The sequence below is a fragment of the Tenrec ecaudatus genome, chromosome 8, assembly GCF_050624435.1.
Source record: "Tenrec ecaudatus isolate mTenEca1 chromosome 8, mTenEca1.hap1, whole genome shotgun sequence".
NCBI lineage: Eukaryota > Metazoa > Chordata > Mammalia > Afrosoricida > Tenrecidae > Tenrec > Tenrec ecaudatus.
This window is the reverse complement of record NC_134537.1, coordinates 40,625,925-40,645,105: the sequence shown is the minus strand read 5'-3', so window position 1 is coordinate 40,645,105 and position 19,181 is coordinate 40,625,925. Positions and strand designations below refer to the sequence as shown.

Here is a 19,181-nt window from a genome sequence, read left to right as displayed (position 1 = left end):
TGCTGCTTGGCCCAGGGGCTCCCAGGAGAGCAGGAGCAGCCACTCTGCCCACCCCATGCCCCAGGACCCGCACCCCTAATCTTTCTACTTCCACAAGCTCCCCGGAGCATCGTGCCTCGGCTCCAAACCCACCGCCTCTCCCAGGCCTCCCTTCAGCAGCTTTCTGCTCTCCTGCACCACCACCCACACTTCACCGCCCCCCCTAACCCCATAAGAAGCCCGTCTCCGGGCCATGTGTTGGCAGGGTGTGTCAGCCTCATCCCCTGGGCCCCAAGTGTGGGTTCCCTGGCCTCACGGAGCCAGGAGCGGGCGCTGGTGGGGCTCCTGTCGCTTGGTTTGGACTCAGGCCCGCAGAGGGGTGGGGAGGTGGGGGGAGGGAGCCTCTTTCGCCAGCTCTCCCTGGAGACTCAAGGGTTAAGCGCGGGCCACAGGCCCCCAACTTGAAGTCTGGGGAGAAAAGGCTGAGCGAGGCAGCCCCCTTCCCTTCTGCCCAGTGCTTGCCCGTCCGGGTAGGGGGAGCAGCGTGGTGCGGGCGTTTTCTGGGCCTCACCCTCTCTTCCTGTCTCAGGGCTCACCCCCTGCCCCAAAGATACCTCACCCCTGCCCCAACCAGTTCCTCCGACACCAGGGATCAGATAACAGGGGCGGGCCGGCGGGCAGGAGGGCGGCGGCGGCGGCAGGTTGAGGTGCGGTGACTCAGGGAGATGCTGCAGCAGGCGGACGCGTGTGCGCCGTGTGGGGGCGGGAGGGGCGGGGAACCGAGTGGGCAGGGGAGGGGAGGCTGGGGTGGGGGCACCCCGGAGGGCGGAGGGCGTCCAGGAACCAGAGCAGCAGAGAGGGCTCCCGGGAAGAGAGGTCCCCCATCACCCGCAGGAAGAGGGTGGGGCTGGCGCAGGCCCTCCCAGAGTCAATAGTTCGGAGCCAGGTGGGAGGGGGGGGGAGGGCCAGGGCCGGAATGTTCGGGAGCTCCCAAGCCATCCTGCCCCAAGTCCCTCCTCGCTTCTCTGCCGGCCCCGAGGCCAGGCCAGCCCCAACCATGATGGCGGTCTGGCCCTGCCCCACACAGCCAGGGCTGGGCCCAGGGGCGCAGGGCAATGAGGCGGGGCCAGACGAGGAAACGTGCAGGCTGGCAGCAGACCCGGGCCTGGCCTCCCTCCTTCCTGGCCAGCGCCACCCTACCTTCCCTCGATGACGGTGATGACGTCATTCATCTGGATGTGCAGCTTGTCCGCTTCCTCGAAGTCCTGAAGGGCCCGCATGTCCGTGGGCTGAGCCTGGGGGCAAGACAGGTCACCGGCCATCTGGCCTGAGCCTAGGGTCCCCCATGAAGACGGGGTGATCCCTCCCTTTTCCTGGACACCCAGCTCCTGGGGGGGGCAGCCCTGCCCTCACCTCCAGGAGGAAGTCCCTCAAGGCCACGAAAGTAGGTCTGTCCTCTGGCTTGTGAGCCCAGCACTGGGCCATGACGTTGTAGATGTCCTGGGGACAGTCCTCAGGCCGGGGCAGGCGCTCGCCCTCCTTATCGATCTTATGCAGGATCTGGGGTGGGGGTGGGAGGGTGCTGCAGAGTCAGAGGGCCAGCAGGGCACCTGGTGCTTCACTGCCCACCTTCCCTCCAGCAGCTTCTGGCTGTTTCCCTGGGAACACTGTGGCAGTCCCCTATCTCAGCTGTCCAACTCTGGGCATGGGGTTGGGGACTGGAGGGGACTGGGACCTGGGACCAGTTAAGAGCCAACAACCACAAAAGGCCAGGCTGGGAACTACCCCGTTCCCTGCCCCCACTCTATAAGGAGCATGCCCCCAGTGCCTCACCTGACTGCCATTGAGACCAATCCAGGGCTCCTGGCCATAGGTGAACATCTCCCACAGCGTCACCCCAAACATCCAGGTGTCGCTGGCATGGGAGAAGGTGCGTGTCTTCAGGCTCTCTGGCGCACACCTGGCGGTGAGGGGAGGGGGCGTATGGCCACACAAACAGAGGCCTGTTAGACCACCTGCACCAGCCCATTCAGTCACCGTTGCCGCTCCCTCTGCGTGCCAGACTCAGTTGCAGGCCCCAGAGAGTGGGTGCAGTGGGCAGGGGTGGTCCCTGGATCATACAGATGCATAGAGGCAGAAGGTCAGTTGGGCCTTCTGTTGAAATACAGCCTGGGCTGGGAGAGGGGCGGTGTGGCACTGGGTCTGGTGGAGCAGGGCAAGGTTAGGAGGCTTCTGATTGGGCTAAGGGTGGGGCGGTGGGAGGGCCCTGGGACAAGGAGTGGGTGGGGAAGTTGGCTAGGGCTTGGGCACGAACCCCAATGTGTAGAAACTACTCCACAGGCTTCACCCAGCACCACCACACTCCCTCTGGGGTGCCTTCCTGGGTGAGGGGTGGGACTAGGAAAGGGATCTTCCAGTGAGCTGAGGTGCCCTGGAGGCAGATACAAAGATCTCTCTGTGACCGGAGCTGGCCCTGCCACTCAAGAGACTAGGGGCCCTGAAGTGACTCGAACACCACCCTCCCAGGGCAGACAAGGGCTGCAGCAGAAAGGTGGCCGGACAGCAAGTGTTCTACAGCGCTGTCCTGAACAAAAGGGGGAAATGGAGGACGCCACATTATCACGGACACCACAGTTTCGAGTGACTACCCTGAGATAACTTTTAATCCTTCCTCCAAAAGAGCCCCCTAACTAACCTTCAAACCCAACAGTAATTTAGCATTAGCTAGTAAGGGATGTCTGCCTGGAGCACTAGGTTCCTTTCAGAACCATCTTCTTGGGTTCGACTGGGATGATCAGAGAGGAGCGTCAGGGTGGAGCCCCTGTTCCTAGAGAACAAAGCACCCAGAACAGGAGGGGAAGGGCCACACTAGCTTGACAAGCACACTCTCCGCCACTGGAAACTCGAACTGGCTTAGGTTTTTGCTGTGGATATTCTCAACGGCAACAGAAATAATTTATAAATTATCAAGGGCTCGTGAGGGCGGGGAGCGGGAGGGAGGGGGAAAATGAGGAGCTGATGCCGAGGCCTTAAGTGGAGAGCAAATGTTTTGAGAAGGATGAGGGCAGTGAATGTATAAATGTGCTATACACAATTGATGTATGTATGGATTGTCATAGGAGCTGTATGACCCCCTAGTACAACGATTAAAAAAAAATTTCAAGGGAACTTATTAATTTACCACCCCAAACCAGGAAGCTGAGTGCAGAAGGGGTGCTATTAATTACTCCAGGTCAGCAGGCATAATCCAGGGCCCCTTCCAAATAAAGTCCATTACTAACCAGGGAGACTCTACAACCCAGTGCTGAGGGTGCCCCCAAACCACTGTGCTGGCAAATAGAACAGAACCAGTCCCCAACCCCAAAGCAGGGAAACCACCCCCCTACGGGTGCCATGGGGCCATGATGGTCTCAGGAAAGGGCAGGGCAGGGCCAGGTACCAGTACAAGAGGTGGGGGCACCCCAAACCACCGTCTACAAGGCCCTGCCTGCTGCTGGTTCTACCTGGACTCGGTTGGGCTAACTTCCCCACGTTTCTGATTTGGTCCTAAAGACGGAACCCCCAGAAGCCTTTGAATGCTGTCCACCTGAGTCCACAGCCCTTTCCAAGGGCTCTTATCCCTGAGACCCAGACAGGGACCCTGGAGGCTTCCTGATGGCAAAAGCAGGGGCAAGGCTGTGCAGGGCAGAAGTCCAGGGAGCTCTGAGGCCCAGAGCTGGGCGGGGATTGGGTAGACCCAGGCCCTGTGCAGCAGCAGCACCTGCCCTCACCAGGCGAAGGGCACCTTGCGGTGCTCCTGCATGACGTAGTGGTCGTCATTCTGGGGCAGGGCGCGCATCAGCCCAAAGTCCCCGATCTTGACCAGGTCCCGGGTGGCCAGCAGCAGGTTGCGGGCGGCCAGGTCACGGTGAATGAAGCGCTTGGACTCTAGGTAGCCCATGCCCTCAGCCACCTGCACGGCGTAGCGGCTCAGAGTCCCCAGGAGGAAGTGGCCCTGGTGCTTGCGCAGTCGGTCCAGCAGCGAGCCCAGTGGTGCCAGCTCTGTCACCTGAAGCCACAGTGGGAGCCGCAGGGGCACGTCAGATCAGCCCCCTTCACGGTACCCAGGCCCCACATGTCCCCTGGCTGGGCTTCCTCTTCCAGGCAGATCCTTTCTGTGGGAAACTGGGGTGTGGAGCACAGCAGCCCCCAAAGGCTCAGGCTAGCTATCCCAAAGATGAACCTCAAGGGCCGGCCCCTCCTAGGGGCGCCGTTTGCTGCCAAGACCCCGAACTGGGCACACGTGCCAGTGGACACATGGTGCTGGGCTGAGCTGACTCACTCTCTGGTCATATCGGATTGGGGATCAAATAAGGTTCTGGGGGCCAAGTGAGGCACAGGGGGCGGGGCTAGCCCTCACCCCTCCCAGCAGCACTCACCATCTTCATGGGCGGCGTGAGTACCACCCCATAGAGGCGAATGAGGTTGCGGTGGTCAAGCGAGTGCATGGCATTGACCTCCCGGATGAAGTCGTCCATGGCCTCTGGCTGGCTCAGTACATCCGGCTTCAGGCACTTCACAGCCACGCTCACCTGCAGGGGAGTCAGGACAGGTCCTGACTCTGTGACCAGTCCACCCCTCCCCCAGTTCGGCTCAAAGATCCAGGTTCCAGTCACTGGGAGGCTCAGTGCCCAGGTTTAACCGGCTGTCCACCCACCCGGGGGCACTGCCTGCATCTCCCTTGCTGAGGGGATTCTCAAGGTGAAGAAGTGTCAATGTAATATAATAAAACAGAGTGTTAAAAGAATGTTTTTAGTGTCGAAGGAAAAGGGTTGAAATCTAATCCCAAGGGGAAAAAGTAACCAATGGTGAGAGAAGCCAGAACTTTTGTGGGGCTAGGGGTGGGGGTGCCTTATTTCCATCTCTGGAGGGGCCCTGGGGGAGCCGAGCAGGCGTCACCACTCTCCGGACCACTCTTGAGTATAATGTATCTGAGGCCGCAAACTCAAGAAAATACTTGAGGCGGGGGTGGGTGGGGGGTGGGAATGACAGGCAATTTGAATTCTTTCTTGTTTTTAAGTTTCCCAACCTGTAGGAGCACTATTACTTCCAGGACTGAAAGAGGAAAGAAGAAATGTGCAAAGCACGGCTCCCGAGCAAAGGGGACCGGCCCCGTCCCAATCCCACCCCAGCAGGGAAAGGGCCCTGCCAGTCTCTCTGGGTCTGTCTGTGAAGGGCTGAACCTGTGTTGTGAACCCGAAGCTCTCAGCCAGCCGCCTGTGGTCACAGTCGTACTTAGAGGGGAAGGGGGTCAAGATCAGTGCGGGGTGTCTTTTGTGAAATAAGAAGAGAGATTCCTAAGCAAGCAGAGCTGACATGGGAAGAGCTAGGCCAGGCCACATGAAGACCATGCCGGAGCAGAAACTCAGAGGCCGGGACCTTGCTGGAGAGCAGACACAGAGACTGCACCTGCCCTGGCCAGCAGCTTGCTTGTTCAAGGCCCCTCGGGGTCACATGTCACAACACCTCACTAGCACTGACCACCAGCGCACGTCCCACCCCTCAGGCCCCAGGCCGGCACTCACCGTCTTCCCTGAGGGGGCGTCCCACTCGCCCCTGCGCACCACGCCAAAGGAGCCGTCCCCCAGCTTCTCCAAGAGGCGCAGGTCCTTCTCCCCGATGAGGCAGGTGAGGCTCAGCAGGCGCCCCTCCCCTGCAGGGTCCCCAGGGGTGGGCGAGGCTTTTCGGAAGGTGCTCTGAGAGTGATGAGGAGGGAACTCAGCCTCCAACCGCTTCCCACTGAACACCTGTGTGAAGGCAGCCCGGGGCCAGAGGGGAGCCTGAGGCCCCACAGCCAGTCACAGCCCTGCCTGTCCTGCTCAGCCCACCTGCCATCCTCAGATGAACCCTAGCTTTGCTGAGGGGCCGAGGGCAGCCAGCCTAGGGACCTACACTCCCTGCAGGCCACACCCCAAACCAGAACCCACACCCTCGCCTGCAGCCACCACCGGGTCAGGGACAGGCCACTACAGCCTGTACACCCGCCCCATCCCCATCCGGGCAGGTGACGTAAGTGTCTCCACCAGCCCTCTGCCCACCCCTCCCTTCCTGTGTGTGGCCCCCCCTGCCCCCTCCTCGCTCAGCAGACGCCAGCCCCGGTCCTCGTAGATGGAGCAGAGTCCGAGGGGCCTCTACAAACACCGCCCTGTCCAGTTTTAGCCCTGGCCCCTTCTCTGGGGTGACCATTTGGTGCTGTCTGTCTCCACCCTTCCTAGGGAGTCAGCTCTCCTTTATCCTACTCAGGAGAGGGATAATTTTAGTCTGAGGTTAGAGAGAGAGTGTGTGTCACACACGCAGCTTAGTCCTTGCTGGGGAAGAGCCTGGGAAGACAGCTGGGCTTTTGGAGGGGCGCCTATAGCTGGGGGGGTGGGGGGGTGGGTGGCACTCTGAGGCCTGGGCTGCAGAGGATGGGGACAGAGGTCAAGGAGTAGGAGAGCGGCCTAGCTGGTCAGAGCAGGCCCTACAGTCTGACATGGCCACTTCCCTGGGGCACCCAGAGCTTGCCCTTCAGGCTTCAGACTCTGCCCAGTTTACCCCCACCAGGTACCCCCAAGGCTGGCAGGGCCTTCTCTGCATGGGTTGGGGGCCATGTAACCAGAGGGCATCTTCTGGCCTTGGCTCTCGGTGTGTCTCCACCCCCACCCCCCAAATTGGAATCCTTTACACATGTTGGGACAGTCCAGCTCACAGGGCTCTTCAGAGCCATCCCTGCAGGGAGGGACTGTCATCAGGCTGTGAGGGAATGGCGGGAGCCTACAGAGGCTTACTGACAGCCTGGGCAGGCAGCCCTGCTGCCCTGCACAGCACACAAGGGGCTCCTCTCCCCGCCTTCACCCGCCAAGCACGCGCGCCCTTTCCTAAAACCCGGGCAAAGGACCAGGACAGTGTCCCCAGAAGAGGCCACAGGCTCTCAGGAGACAGACAGCCCCTTTGCCTGGACTGCCACCAGGCAGACTGAGATGCCCAATCCCTGCCCATCTGTTCTGCCCCCCCATCCCCCCCAGGCCCCAGCCCCCTGCCAGAAGTGGGGAAAGGAAGGTCCTCCCTGGCTGGCTGGCGTACTTCCTCTCTCATTGTCTCCCAGACAATGGGCACAGTTCCACTGAGTCAGGCCAGGAACTCACACCAGAGAGCTAAATTAGGGCAGAGGCTGGGGAGGGGGTAGGCTGTGCAGAGGAAGCTGTGGACTGGGCCAGATGACCACTGGAGAGAGTGGGGGAAGGAGGGTCCACTCTTCAAGCAGAGCTAGGGCTCAAGTGAAGGCTGGCTGGCCAGCCAGGTCTGCTGTTGACCCCAGAGGGCCAGAGGCAGAGCTGTGTGCTCTGCAAACAGCAGCTCAGTGTCAGTCTCGGGCAGAGGTGACACTCAGCCAGGCAGTTCTGCAATTGCCCAGCCCGATAAGACCCGGAGCAGGGAGGCCTGGACAGAATGGGAGGGGAGCATGGGGAGATTAGGCCTGCCCAGTGGCAAGGGAGGTTTCCTAGGATGGACGTGGGGGTGTGCCGTAGCTCTGCCCCTGCCATCCCACCGGCGTCCACCCACCTTGCTCATCCAGGACTTGCGCTTGCACATGGCCTTCCTCCTCTTCACCGCCTCCCACAGCCGCCGCTGGCCTGCAAGGTCAGGGGAAGCCCAGGGTGATCAGCATGGCCTCACTCCCCAGGGCTGTTACTGCCCACCCAACAGAGCTGGGCTCACCACTGGGCACTGCCTCAGACAGTGGCAGCAATGACACCAATCCTGAACAGCCAGGGGCGTCTGTAACCAGAAGTCCAGGGCATTCCACTCTGAGGCTGTAGTCCCCTTGCTGGATGGAGGGGCCTGGCCTACCCACCAAAGCTGAACAGGCATGGTCTGCACCCAGCTCTTGGTAAAATCAAGGGCACAAGTAAGAATTTTCTGGGTTTTTTGGTTTTCTCTTATATAATTTGCTTAAGCTGTCAGCACCAGGCTTAACTATCCTGGCCAGAAAGTAATATGGGTCAGTCTCTAATTGGGCACAAGGCTGCCTAGCGGGTCTTATGCCCAGCAAACCATTGGACTCTACGGTCCTAAAGGGAGTGCTGACGTGCAGATACTGCAGGCAAATGCACATGTAAGAAACAAGCTCAGCGTGCACTGGAGAACTCTGTGCACGCGAGAGGCTGGGAGAGGAGAAGACAGAGGGACAGACAGAGACAAACCAGATCCTCTGCCTTTGATTCAACTCTTGACTGATAACAAAGGACACTACAGGGCTGAGTAGACAGAGGCAATGAGAAAATTAACAAGCCACTTGGGGCGGGCTGGCAGGGTATCTTCCCTTCTCCACACAGATCTCGGATGTTGACGCCTGGTGCTCAGAACGATGCACAGAATAGGCTGAATCCTAGGCCCATCAGGGGGGGGGGGAAAGGGCAGCAATACACCCCACAAATGTCTGCAGGATCCCAAAGTGGCATGGAAGGAATCCCGCGTGCCCCAGCTTTCAGCGAACCAGCCTGCGCTGCTCCAGTCCCCTTCACGGGCCCAGGCTGCTCTCTGTGCGTACCAGGCCCTCCCACCATGCTCAGCGGCCCGCCCCAAGGGAAGCCCCCAGTCTTGCAGGCACAGGCAGTAGAGGGTCAGTGGGGAGGGGACAAACAAGGCTGACATCCCACTTACCGGGCCGGCCCATGCCGATCTTCTCCAGGTCTTCATTCTTGACGTACTCAAAGTGGGACAAGCGGGTCACGTTGAGGTCGTCGCGCAGTCGCAGGAAGTACTGCTGCAGCTGCACCTCAGACAGCAGCTCCAACAGCCAGCCAGTGCCCTCCTCCGGCTGCATGCTGCTGCTCCCCAGCCTCTGTGGGGTGACAGGCCGGGGGTGGGAAGGCTCAGAGGCCGCAGGATACACGGAGCTATGGGGGACCCTGCCCCAGATGCCCTGGGCTCACCCACATCCCAAGGTGCTGTTGTCTACAAGGGCTCAAGCTGCCTTTTGCTCTTTCCCAAAACATCTGCCCAGGAACCTGGCACCCCCATACCACTGTGACAGGCCAGACTTTGGGCGGCTGGGATGAAGCTCCGGCCCAGGGGTCGGGAGTCAGGTGTCACCCTACGGCCTCCAGGACCAGAGCTCTGGGCCAGATGAGCCTACCTGGGCTCCACCCGCTCTCAAGAGAGCCTCCCCCCACAGCCACTCAGTCACCTAGCCGTGCAAGCACACACAGCCGGAGAGGCTGGCCTCTGACTCGCCCACCTGAAGGCAGTGCAATGCTTGCGTAATTGCAAGCCAGCCATTGAGAGGAGTCGATATTGAGGACAAAAAATCCAAAGGGTATTCTTTCTGCACAGTCACCAAGCAACCCTTCCCCAAGCCAGCTGCCACCAGCCTGCACTTAGCCTTGCAGACTCTGTTTCCACTCCAAATTTCACACGTTACTGATTCCGTCCTTGTAGTCACTTATCAGTCAAACCTCTCTCTCTCTCTCTCTCTCACGCACACACACAAACACGCACCGGGGCTGGCCAAACCAAACACATCTTAGGCCACTGTCAGCCAATGAGCCACCAGTGAGTGACCTCTGTCCAACACGCTCTGTTTCTCAGAGAAATAGACCAGTGGAACCCTCATCACTAAGCAGCCCAGGTCACTAGAGGCCGAGGAAGACTTCTCAGCACTGAGGGCTTCCAAAGGCCAGCCCAGGACCCCTGTTCAAGTGTGACTGAGCAAATGACAAGAAGAAAAAGACCAGGAGATGCCCCTTCTCCACCACTCAGAGGTGGTCTTGTGCCTGAGTCTCCTCACACCCTGCACTGAGCGGGGCAGGCGCTCACAGGCCAGGCCCAGTGTGAGTCCTCTGCCCCCACAGTTCCCAGACATCCTGCCAGTGGTGCCAGGAGTTCAGACTGTCTCGGGCAGCCCAGGGCAGAACACGGAGTGACCAATTGGGATTAGAAAGTCTCTGTTCAAGCCAGGCTCTACCACCAAGGGCCCGGACCAGATGGCTGATCTTCCGACCCAATGCTGCACCTTTAAGAGGGTTGTCCAGCCTGAGAGGGGCATGTCAGCTGTCACAAAGTTTGGGGGCTGCAGCATAGGAGTCCCTGGGAACTGCCACTGGTAAACGTGCTCAGCGGCTGCTCTCTGGAAGGCTGAGGCTCAAGCCCATCTGCAGCTGCTTTGGGAGAAAGGCCTGCGGATCCACGGACAATTGGCCATTGGGACTCTACAGTGCCCCGTTCCAGCCCGGCAAGCATGTGGGGGCGCTGCAAGGAGTGGCAATCCACATGGTAGCAACTAGGAGTGGCATTCAGACGTGGACGGTAGCTGAGACCTGTCGTTGCAGGACAGCCACACAAGCTGGTCCCTTCATGAAGTGGCGCCCGTGACAGCCGGAATGCCACGGGGCTGCCCTGCTTTTCCAGGTCTCCCAAGTTTTCCAGCTTGACAGGTGCAGTCATGCCTCCTTTCACTCGATCTCTGTGAGCGGGAGACACTTGTGCTGCCCCCAGGCAGATCGCTGCCTTCCCCAGGCAGGCTCTGGCTTCCGCGGGCTGCTCTGTGGCCACCCCGACCTCGAACCTGGCTCCATTTCCACAGGAGCAGGAAAGCACTGTGCTGAGGCATTTTCCTGGAATCCAACTGCCATGTGAACGGGGGCTGGGACTCGGGGGGATGGGGACCAGACACACACCAAACCTTGCTTTCTGTTCACAACTTGACAAAAATTGTTCGGCACGTGGAGGGGAAAATGTCATATAAAGACAGCACCCTCTCTTGTTTCAAAGCTCCCCTCCAGTTGGCATGTGCGGCCATCACCTTTGGGGTGTGTGGGGGCTACCTGAGGTCTTAGCACCTGACTAAGGTAGCTTCATCATGTCATCTGGTGTGGCCATGTCCCAGCAGTGACAGATGACGTGGCAGGTCACCCGTGATCTTCCATTGCGTCACCCGCCTTCATATTAGAGCTGGTCACCCCCCTCCCACATACACACACCCAGGGTTTACTGACAGGTCGCGTTTCTGTTGATTTAAAAGGAGGAACAACAACAACGAAGTCTAATACTTCAGCTTAGATCAGGACGTACACCGACACAGCTCTAAGTGTTTAGCTGCACTGACTCGTTTATCGTCCACAGAACCATGTTACACCCTTGGGGGCGAAGTGGGCGGGCTGCTATTCTTTCCAGAAGCAAGCCCCACAGGTGCATGGTGAAAACCACCCGCCAGGCTGACTCTGTTAACGGTCTGGCCTTGCCCAGCACTGCCTCTCCCGGCAGCAAAATCACCTGAGGCGTGGGCTCCTAACCCACCAGGGAGAGCAGCCTGCTGCCCCAGCCCAGGGGGCCAGGCCCGCCAGCGCTCCTCTCCTCTGGGGCAGGAGGCAGCCGCTCCCCAGCCCTGCTTGGTCAGGAAAGGGGAAACCCCAAGGGTCCCTCCCGGAAACTATTTAGGGAGCACAGTCTGGTTTGTCCTCCCCTGCTCAGCTGGGAACTGCCCTAGGGGCGTGGGGCTGCCTGGACAGAGGGTGGGGTGTGGGAAGACTGGGAAGAACACTGGGGTCCCAGGAGGGGTAAGGGTCCGAGGCTTGTCTCTGCCACAGAGCCCTGGGCAACCCTGACGAGTCATTCCCACCAGCCCCACCCAAGTTCCCTCGGCTCTCAGTGTCTCCAGCCCTGCCCACGCTGGACTAGGAGAGAGCAAGGATGCATCCTGTGTGCCTGGAGCGTGCCCCTCTCGTGGCCGGCGTGTGCACGCACACACTTGACCTGCCCCTGTGCACACTTCCGTCACACTTGCCAACAAGCACACAGCTGCTAGTGGGAGAGGCCGCTGGGTCCAGGCCTCACTGGACTGTCCCCTCAGCCACCCCCAGTCCCCCACTCACTGTGTACAGGCGTCGGCGCAGTCTGGCCAGAAGAGGGAAGGAGAGCTCAAGGCCAGGGAACCGACGGGCTGCCGGCATCTCCACGGAGCTGGAGGCCGGGGCCACTGAGGCTCAGACCCAGAGGCCGCCTGGCCGTGGAGAAGCAGAGGCCTCAATGCGGGTTTGCTCAGAGGAATCGGCCCCAGGGGCCCCGCAGGGGGTGGGCAATGGGGCAGAAGAATGGGCGGCCTCTTGTTGCTTTGTTGCTGTGGGAAGCCCAGCTGGAAGCAAGCTGGTTGGTCTCAGAGGGCAGGTTAGCTCTCTCCTAGCTGCAGCCCGACTCTGTCCTGCTCCTCCAGCTCCTCTCCAGTGCAGTGGCCACAGCTCCAGCCCTGCTCCAGGGCTCCCCCACCCGCCTGTCCGCCCTCCCTGCCCTCCCACCCAGTAGCACAGCTCTGACACTGGCTGAAAAAGGACCTTTCTGAATCACTGCCAAGAGGGCGGCAGGAATGGGGGGGTGGGGGGAGTTCTTCCTCCCGGCCACCCGCACTGGCCCCCTGCCTCCCCAAACACAAGGCCCCCTGTCTCTGGCTCCCACCCCAGCCCCCACCCCTGTAGACAATGCCTGGGATTTGGGAGCGGGTGCTATGTGAATGGAGTAGCAATACACAAAAGGGGGCCTGCAAACACCACCCCCACCCCCACAGACTCTTTTAGGATTGTAGAGGTTAGAACATAGCCTGAGCCAGGGGCTTGGGACCCAGAAAGTGGGCCCTGAAGCCTGCATGCAGGCCCTTTGGAGACCCTCCCCCACCCACCCCAGCCTTGGCTGGGCGTCTCCTGGCTCAGACCCTAATGTGGCCCTGTTACCCTGGTGCCCGACGGAAATAGGGGCCGGCAGCCCGCCAGAGCGGGGCGGTCCAGCCAAGAAAGGGGGGGAAGAGATCTCCACCTCCCCTGGGGTTGCCTTGTCTGCTGCCCACACACCCGGTGCATGGCCTCTCCAGGCCATCTGGGAAAGATCCAAAGCCCCCTGAAAACAAGCCTGTCCCAATTCCCCGCCAGGAAGCCATCCCTGAGCTGTAGGATCTCTGTCTCTCTGTCATTCCACACACAAATCAACACTCCCAACTTAGGGGGAACCAAGAGACCCCCAAAGCCCCAATGGGCCCCCAGGTTCCTAGAGCTGACAAGCACTCCCTCTGCTCCTTCTCAAAGGGCCAGCTGCTTTGACATCCCCCGGCTGCAGCCCCCAGACACACCTGACAGCTGCAGGAAGTCCTCCAGCCCCTCCATGCCTGGGAGCCCCCATTTCTTGCACACTGCTCTCTTGTCCCCGTCCAGCTGGCAGCGGTGCAGGAGGCCGCAGCTGGCTGGGGGTGGGGTGGGGTGGGGGAGGGGGGTGTAAGTAGCTGGAACCTGTCCTTGCATCCCAGGCTTTCCTTGGGGGGGGGGGCCCTCAGGGCTCATGGTCCCTGATGCTGACTTAATGATTGACAGCCAGGTCTCCACTGACCCCTAGGGTGGGGATAACACTTCAGCAGTCAGCCCCCTACCACCATCCATGCTCTGGAGCTGGGATGCAGCCTCCTTATTTCAAATATGTCATCGGTCTGGGGGCTGAGCCCAGAGCTAAAGGGCAGGCCAAGGGCAAACAAAGGTCAGGCTGAGGCCACACTAGAGTTGATTTTGCCCCAAATGTTTTCAGGCCATACCCACAACTAAGAAGAAAAAGCCTGCAACCTCCCCACTACACCATCAGATACCACCCTGCAGGAGGCCTAAGGACCAAGCTTCCAGAGGACAGTTTAACCAGGGTTACTCCAGTGCAAGATGGCCAGGTGCCGAATTCTAACCACCCAGAGAGATGTGCCCCCAAGCCACCAGAGCCCCTTGTCTGGCCCTTCCTTTGGATGCCACACAAGAACAAGCCCTGGCTGCCAGCTCATAGTCATGGGGAACTGAAGGGGCAGGGGGTGGGGTGTAAGAGCACTGGGGGCGTGGTCAGAGTTCAGGCCCAGCCCCACAGCCCCTTCCCCCAGTCCAGAGGCATTCAGTCCCTAGCAGCCTCCCCTTTCCCTTTCCCCTTCCCCTGTCAGCCACTGCCCTCTGCTGGCCTCGGGAGAAACTGCTTGATCTCCCTGGGGAGAGGAAGAAGCCCTGTAATAGTCACCTTATTTTCCAAAGCAAGCAGGGGCATTTGATTTTGATATGCATAGTTGAAGGGGCACTCGGAGGGAAAGTCCAGAGCATAGGGTCTCAGTGTCTATACAAGACTTTGGTTCCGGACAATGCTTCCACAGGGTGCCCGGCAGCTTATCTGGGGCCCTTGGCTGGACCCAGGGACACGAAGACAGATGTCAGCAGCTAACCACCACAGGCATCACCGTCCCCGTCCACCCCCACAAATATATATCACTACTCAGCCTCCCAGGGTTTGTCACCGAATGTAAGCACCCCGAACTCCTGCGAAGCTGATACAACAGGGTGGGCCCTCTATGATCTGCAGATGACGGGGACTGGAGCCAGGGTAGCTGGCTACCCCCCAACCCCACCCTTCCGCATATTACCTGCTGGCCCTCCTCACCCCCAGCCAGGCGCTGGTAAGTGGATCTTTCCCCCATGGAGCCCACCTGCCGGTGTCTGGACCAGGGAGGGAGAGCTCGCTCAGCCTCCGCCCTCCAGCAGCACCGGCACGCGTCACGGCTCTGCGTCCTGAGGGGGCGGGCTCAGCATCCTCCAGGGAGGAGGGCGGCCGCCAGCCAGGGCCTGGGGCTCCGCTTCGGGCCTCGCGAACCGGTCTGCCGCCAGCCTTCCCCTTCCCCACCCTTGTTCCCAGACTCCATGCCAGTGAGCAGCGGGCCTCTCCGTCCATGGCTCCTACCCGACCCCGGGGCATGCTAGCTGCAGGACTACGGGGGAATAAAGGGAGGTCCCCTCGCTGACGGCGGTGCAGTCGCAGACCCCTCCAGGGCTCTAAAGTTCCCAGGCCCTTGTGCATTCAACCTCCCCGCTCCACTATTCCCAGATAAGGCAGTCCATCCAAGAAGTCCACGGACATCTCCATCCCGCGTCTGCGTGATAGCCCTCCGTCTGGACATCCGGGCTGAGGTCTGTCTCTCCACCCCTCCACCTGCCCCACCCCTCGCACAAAATGTGCCCACCTGCCGGGCTCCCATCACTTGGCCAGCGGGCAGTGCGGAAATCCAGCTCCAGCGTCCCTGGGAGGCAGCCTCCGCCCCCGCCCAGCCCAGCAGGCCACGCCCCACAGCCCGGCCTTGACTTCTCCCCGCCTAACCTCTCCAGACCCCTCCCCCGCGCCCCAATACAGCTCTGGCTGTGAGTGTGCACGGCCACCGGGGGCGGGGAGGCCGGCATACAGGGCCGACTTTGCTGGCCTCGGAGGAGTGACCGCGAGGAGCTGCTCCAATATATACCCACGCTGAGCTCACGTCACCTCCACGCGCTCCCCTACGCATCCAGCGTGGCGGCGAGGCCACTGCCAGCCCAGGAATTCCCACCAGAGGCTGGCGGTGGGAGGCCGCTCCTCTCCCTCCAGCCCCGAGGCTCTGTGGTGTCACCCGAACAGCCTCTCATTTCCTTGGCATCCGAAGCATCCACTGACTCCTCAGCACCAGGTATTTGGGCCACCGTCAGCCCTGGTGGGGAATGGGGTAAGGAAAATGCTGCTGCCCCACTGGGCCTCAGGCTGGGGACAGGGATCTCAGGAGGGCCCTGCCTATGTTCTCAGACCATAGCTGGCCCTCCTACGGAGCCCCTTCACACATGCCAGGATGCTGGGGAGGAGGAATGGTAAGCCAGGCAGGGCAGCTGGAAGTGTGGTTCAGTTCTAAGCAGAAGCTCCTCTCCATCTAAGGCACCGACTAGTTTGTGGAACAGTTGCAGTGCACAATCAAGGGGCTGAGAGAAAGCAGAGCTGAAAAGGCCTGGCTCATCCATCCCTTCTTGATCCAAACTTGCCCATTTTCTCCCTGCCTCCTCCCTGGTATCACCTCACTGAGATTTCTACCCCACATGGACCACAGTATACCCCCTAGCATGCCTCCCTCCACTGCTTAGCAAGGAGCTGTCCTCTCCCCACAGCCTGCCCCTCCAACAGCAACAGTGAAGCGGCAAATCCACACCAGCAGACGTGACATGCAATTTCCGGCCAAGAGGATTTTTCCAAAACAACCTACCCTATTCTCAGGAATAGATGCCAACCCCACCTGCAAGCCGGCCTTCCCCACCTTTGCCTCCTCCAAACTCAAGAAGGAAAAGCAACATGGGGTGGAGTGGGGGTGGGAAGTTACAGCTCCTCCTTCAACCAGACTATCTTGCCTCAAGGAGCCAGCTCCAGCAGCCTTACCTCATCACTGGGTGTGTAGGGCACACTTCTGGACCAAGACCAGGCTGGTCCCCCGGGACCTTATCCCAGAGCGAAGTGCACACTGCACACCTCCGGAGCAGCCTGGGCCTGGCATCACATGGGGGCGGGGAGGAGGCTGGCCAGGGCCCAGGAAGAGAAGGGGGTGATTCAGACATACACTATTCTGTCCACACCCTTCCTAGCTCCAGGTCACCAGGGGACCACTCCTTCCCAGCAGAGTGGAGCATGGCATGGCGGTGAGATCCTGAGGGCAGGCAAGGTGTGTCTGCCAGCAGTGCCAGGCCCACAAGCCCCATGCTGGGCCCTGAAGCTCTTTCCCCTTCTTTCTAAAGCTTGGCTATTTTCTAAGACATAGTATTTCCTAAAACTCCCGAATGCCATCCTTCTCTGCTCAGAAGCTCTGCTCCTTGGGAGGGACCTGCTCTTCAACTAGGGCTCCACTTGGCATCACGTGCACTCTGTCTATTCCTGAACCCCGGGAGCCAGAGCCACATGTCCAGATGTGGACACAGAGCCACCACCCTGAGCTCCCTTGGAACTGGTGCTGTGCTCTGGGCTAGAAGCCTCATCCCTGGTCCCTCCTCTTCCTGCCCCTACCTCTCCACCTGTGCAGGCCACAAACACAGGTTGCTTCTAACCTCCCACCAGGTTTATAAGTCCCTCAGCCTGGACCTCCAATCCTGGCTCTTGTCATTTTCTAGTTGGACAGCCTTGGGCAAATGACTTAGCGTATGTTACAGATTAAATTGCATCCCCACCCCCAACCTCAAAATAAGTGTTGTGTTTCCTACTCTCTACAATGGGGCGATGACCCCATTTGGGAGTGGGGGGAATCCTTGTTGTGCTAGTGAGGTAGGATTAGTGTAGGGTGCCTTCTGACATCTGAGAGAGAAGCAAGCAGAGAGATGTGGTAGGAGAGATGCTAAGTCCCGTGAAGATTTCCAAGAAACCCGGAAGCAGAATTCAAAGAGGCCCGAGACTTCCTCCAGCGTGACGGAGAGAGAGGAAGCCAGTGGCGGCAAATCAGACTTTGGGTCTTGGAAACGGTGAGAAAGTTAATTTGTCGGGTAGAGCCGCCCACATGTGCTATCTCTGTCGCAGCTGCACTGTTTCTTAACTAGCTAGGGCAACATCGAAGCCTTGGCTTCCTCCTCTATCCCGTGGGGGCTGCTGTGAAGAAACAATGGAGAAGGAACACTGAGCCCAGGACACGGCTGTCCTATTGCTGTGTGCTTCGGAGCACAGACCCGTCATGGCCGCCTGGCTACCTCTCCCCGTCTCTGCGCTGAGCCCTTTCCCCTCGGGCACACCAATTCCTTCCGGACCCACTCCTTGCAGATTTGAGTTCCATCTCTTACCAGTCCCCTCAAGTGTCTCGAAGTTTCAACCAAGCCCAATATTTGCCTTTCCCTAGACACCCCTCAGGGGCCCTGGTGCCCACAGGGGTAAGGGCTCAGCTTGCTGAAAGGCTGCTGGTTCAAACCCACCTCATGGATCTGCGAGAGAGAACCATCCCCAGCCAAGAAAACCCTCTGGGACGGTTCTACTCTATCGGGTGCGGGCACCAGGAGTCAAAGTCAATGGACAGGCCCTAGCAGCAGCTCACCCCCTGCTCTTGTACCTTAATGTCTCCGATCTGTTCTGTGGCTACATCTTTGTCTACATGGTGAACTCCTATATACGCGTCAAGACCCAATGAAAAGGCATCTCTTCTGTAACCCTCCGACTCCTGCCCCCGAGTGGAGCCGGGGCTCCAGGGTGTCTTGTTAAAGCATCAATCGGAAACAAGAGTCGAATCGGCACCTAACAGTGCGTGTGGAAAAGCCGAAGGAATGTTCTAAAGTGTTTGCTTATCCACCATGTTCCAACCCTGTGACACCTGACATCAGCACCGCAAGTCAACGTTAAGAGCCTTCTGCACACGTCTCTACGAAGGTTCTTACGTTATGTGGTTGCCATTGGTTTACTTCACCCTGAAGGCAGGAAACTGGTCAGGAGGGTGCTGGAAAGGGCTTGCATTGGTGACGGACCCTGGAGAAGGGGCACTTGCCGCTGTTCTCTCACAGCAACAACATACAGGGAGCCTGCTGCATAGCTGCCTTCCAGCCACGTGCAGGGAGAGCCTGCCTCACGCCAGTACCTTCATGGGGACAGGGACTGTCAGGCTCCTGACAGCCACTCTTGCTTCAGACCCCCCTAAACAACTTTACTCCCCACAACGTCCTCCCAGGCCCAGGGACAGCTCGGCCTCTGATGCTGAAGGCAGCCTTCCACTGGCCTTCCCACTAGACTCCCCAGGGGCTGATGGGAGGTCTGGATTTAGCAGGCATCCAGACTTGCTGAGAAGAATGGGTGGGGAACCCTCAACAGGGTGGCCAGGCAGAGCCCACTGAGAGACTGCTCATCCTCACGCCTTGCCTTCTTCAAGCCCCGTTGAGGAGCGGGAGGGGGAGCACAGGAAAGGAGGAAAGAACCTGGCTAAACCCCACAACCCAGCCTGCCAGGAACTCACTCTTCCCTCTGTCCCCGAGGGTCCTGTGAGCACTGGGAGGCTGGCCTGTGCCCACCAGCTATGCTCTGAGTGCAGGCCTGGCCTGCACTCCCCACCCCCCTCCACCCACCACTTGTGTGTGACAGACTCTCAGTGCCCATGGACAGCAGGCCCGCCAGGCGCTGGGACAGGATGCCCACTGCTGCGGAGAGCAGCCTCTCACCTGGCAGCCTCGCCAGGCAGCCTCAAAGCAAGGTCCAGCAGGGGGTCTCCGGAAAGCAGGTCGACTGTAGCCCAGCTCCCAGCAGTCAGCCATCCCGGAGCTCTTCTGGGGCTGGGCAGAGGCACCCAGCTGGTCACCCAGGCCCCACCCCACCCCCTCAGCAAGCACCAGAGCTGAAGGGGCCTATTGTTGGGCCCTGGAGGTGGGGTGGGGAAAGGAAGCGTGGTG

At 59.9% G+C, this 19,181-nt stretch overlaps 1 protein-coding gene across 12 annotated transcripts in view; it reads right to left on the bottom strand.

The window, feature by feature from the left end:
• Positions 1 to 19,181, bottom strand: part of TNK2 (tyrosine kinase non receptor 2) — a 41,935-nt gene that overhangs the window by 10,493 nt on the left and 12,261 nt on the right. For 3 of the 12 annotated variants that reach the window (XM_075556267.1, XM_075556268.1, XM_075556277.1), the window contains exons 1-9: positions 11,871 to 12,235; positions 8,662 to 8,842; positions 7,561 to 7,631; positions 5,544 to 5,798; positions 4,398 to 4,550; positions 3,750 to 4,027; positions 1,813 to 1,939; positions 1,393 to 1,539; positions 1,180 to 1,274 (exon numbers count right to left, since the gene is read on the bottom strand). In XM_075556267.1, coding sequence (XP_075412382.1) covers positions 1,180 to 1,274; positions 1,393 to 1,539; positions 1,813 to 1,939; positions 3,750 to 4,027; positions 4,398 to 4,550; positions 5,544 to 5,798; positions 7,561 to 7,631; positions 8,662 to 8,842; positions 11,871 to 11,948 — 1,385 coding nt within the window. In that variant the 5' untranslated portion in view covers positions 11,949 to 12,235. Of the gene's footprint in view, positions 1 to 1,179; positions 1,275 to 1,392; positions 1,540 to 1,812; positions 1,940 to 3,749; positions 4,028 to 4,397; positions 4,551 to 5,543; positions 5,799 to 7,560; positions 7,632 to 8,661; positions 8,843 to 11,870; positions 12,237 to 14,419; positions 14,517 to 15,013; positions 15,139 to 19,181 lie in introns of those variants that run through there. The other 9 variants (XM_075556273.1, XM_075556279.1, XM_075556271.1 and 6 more) reach the window with 7 other exon arrangements.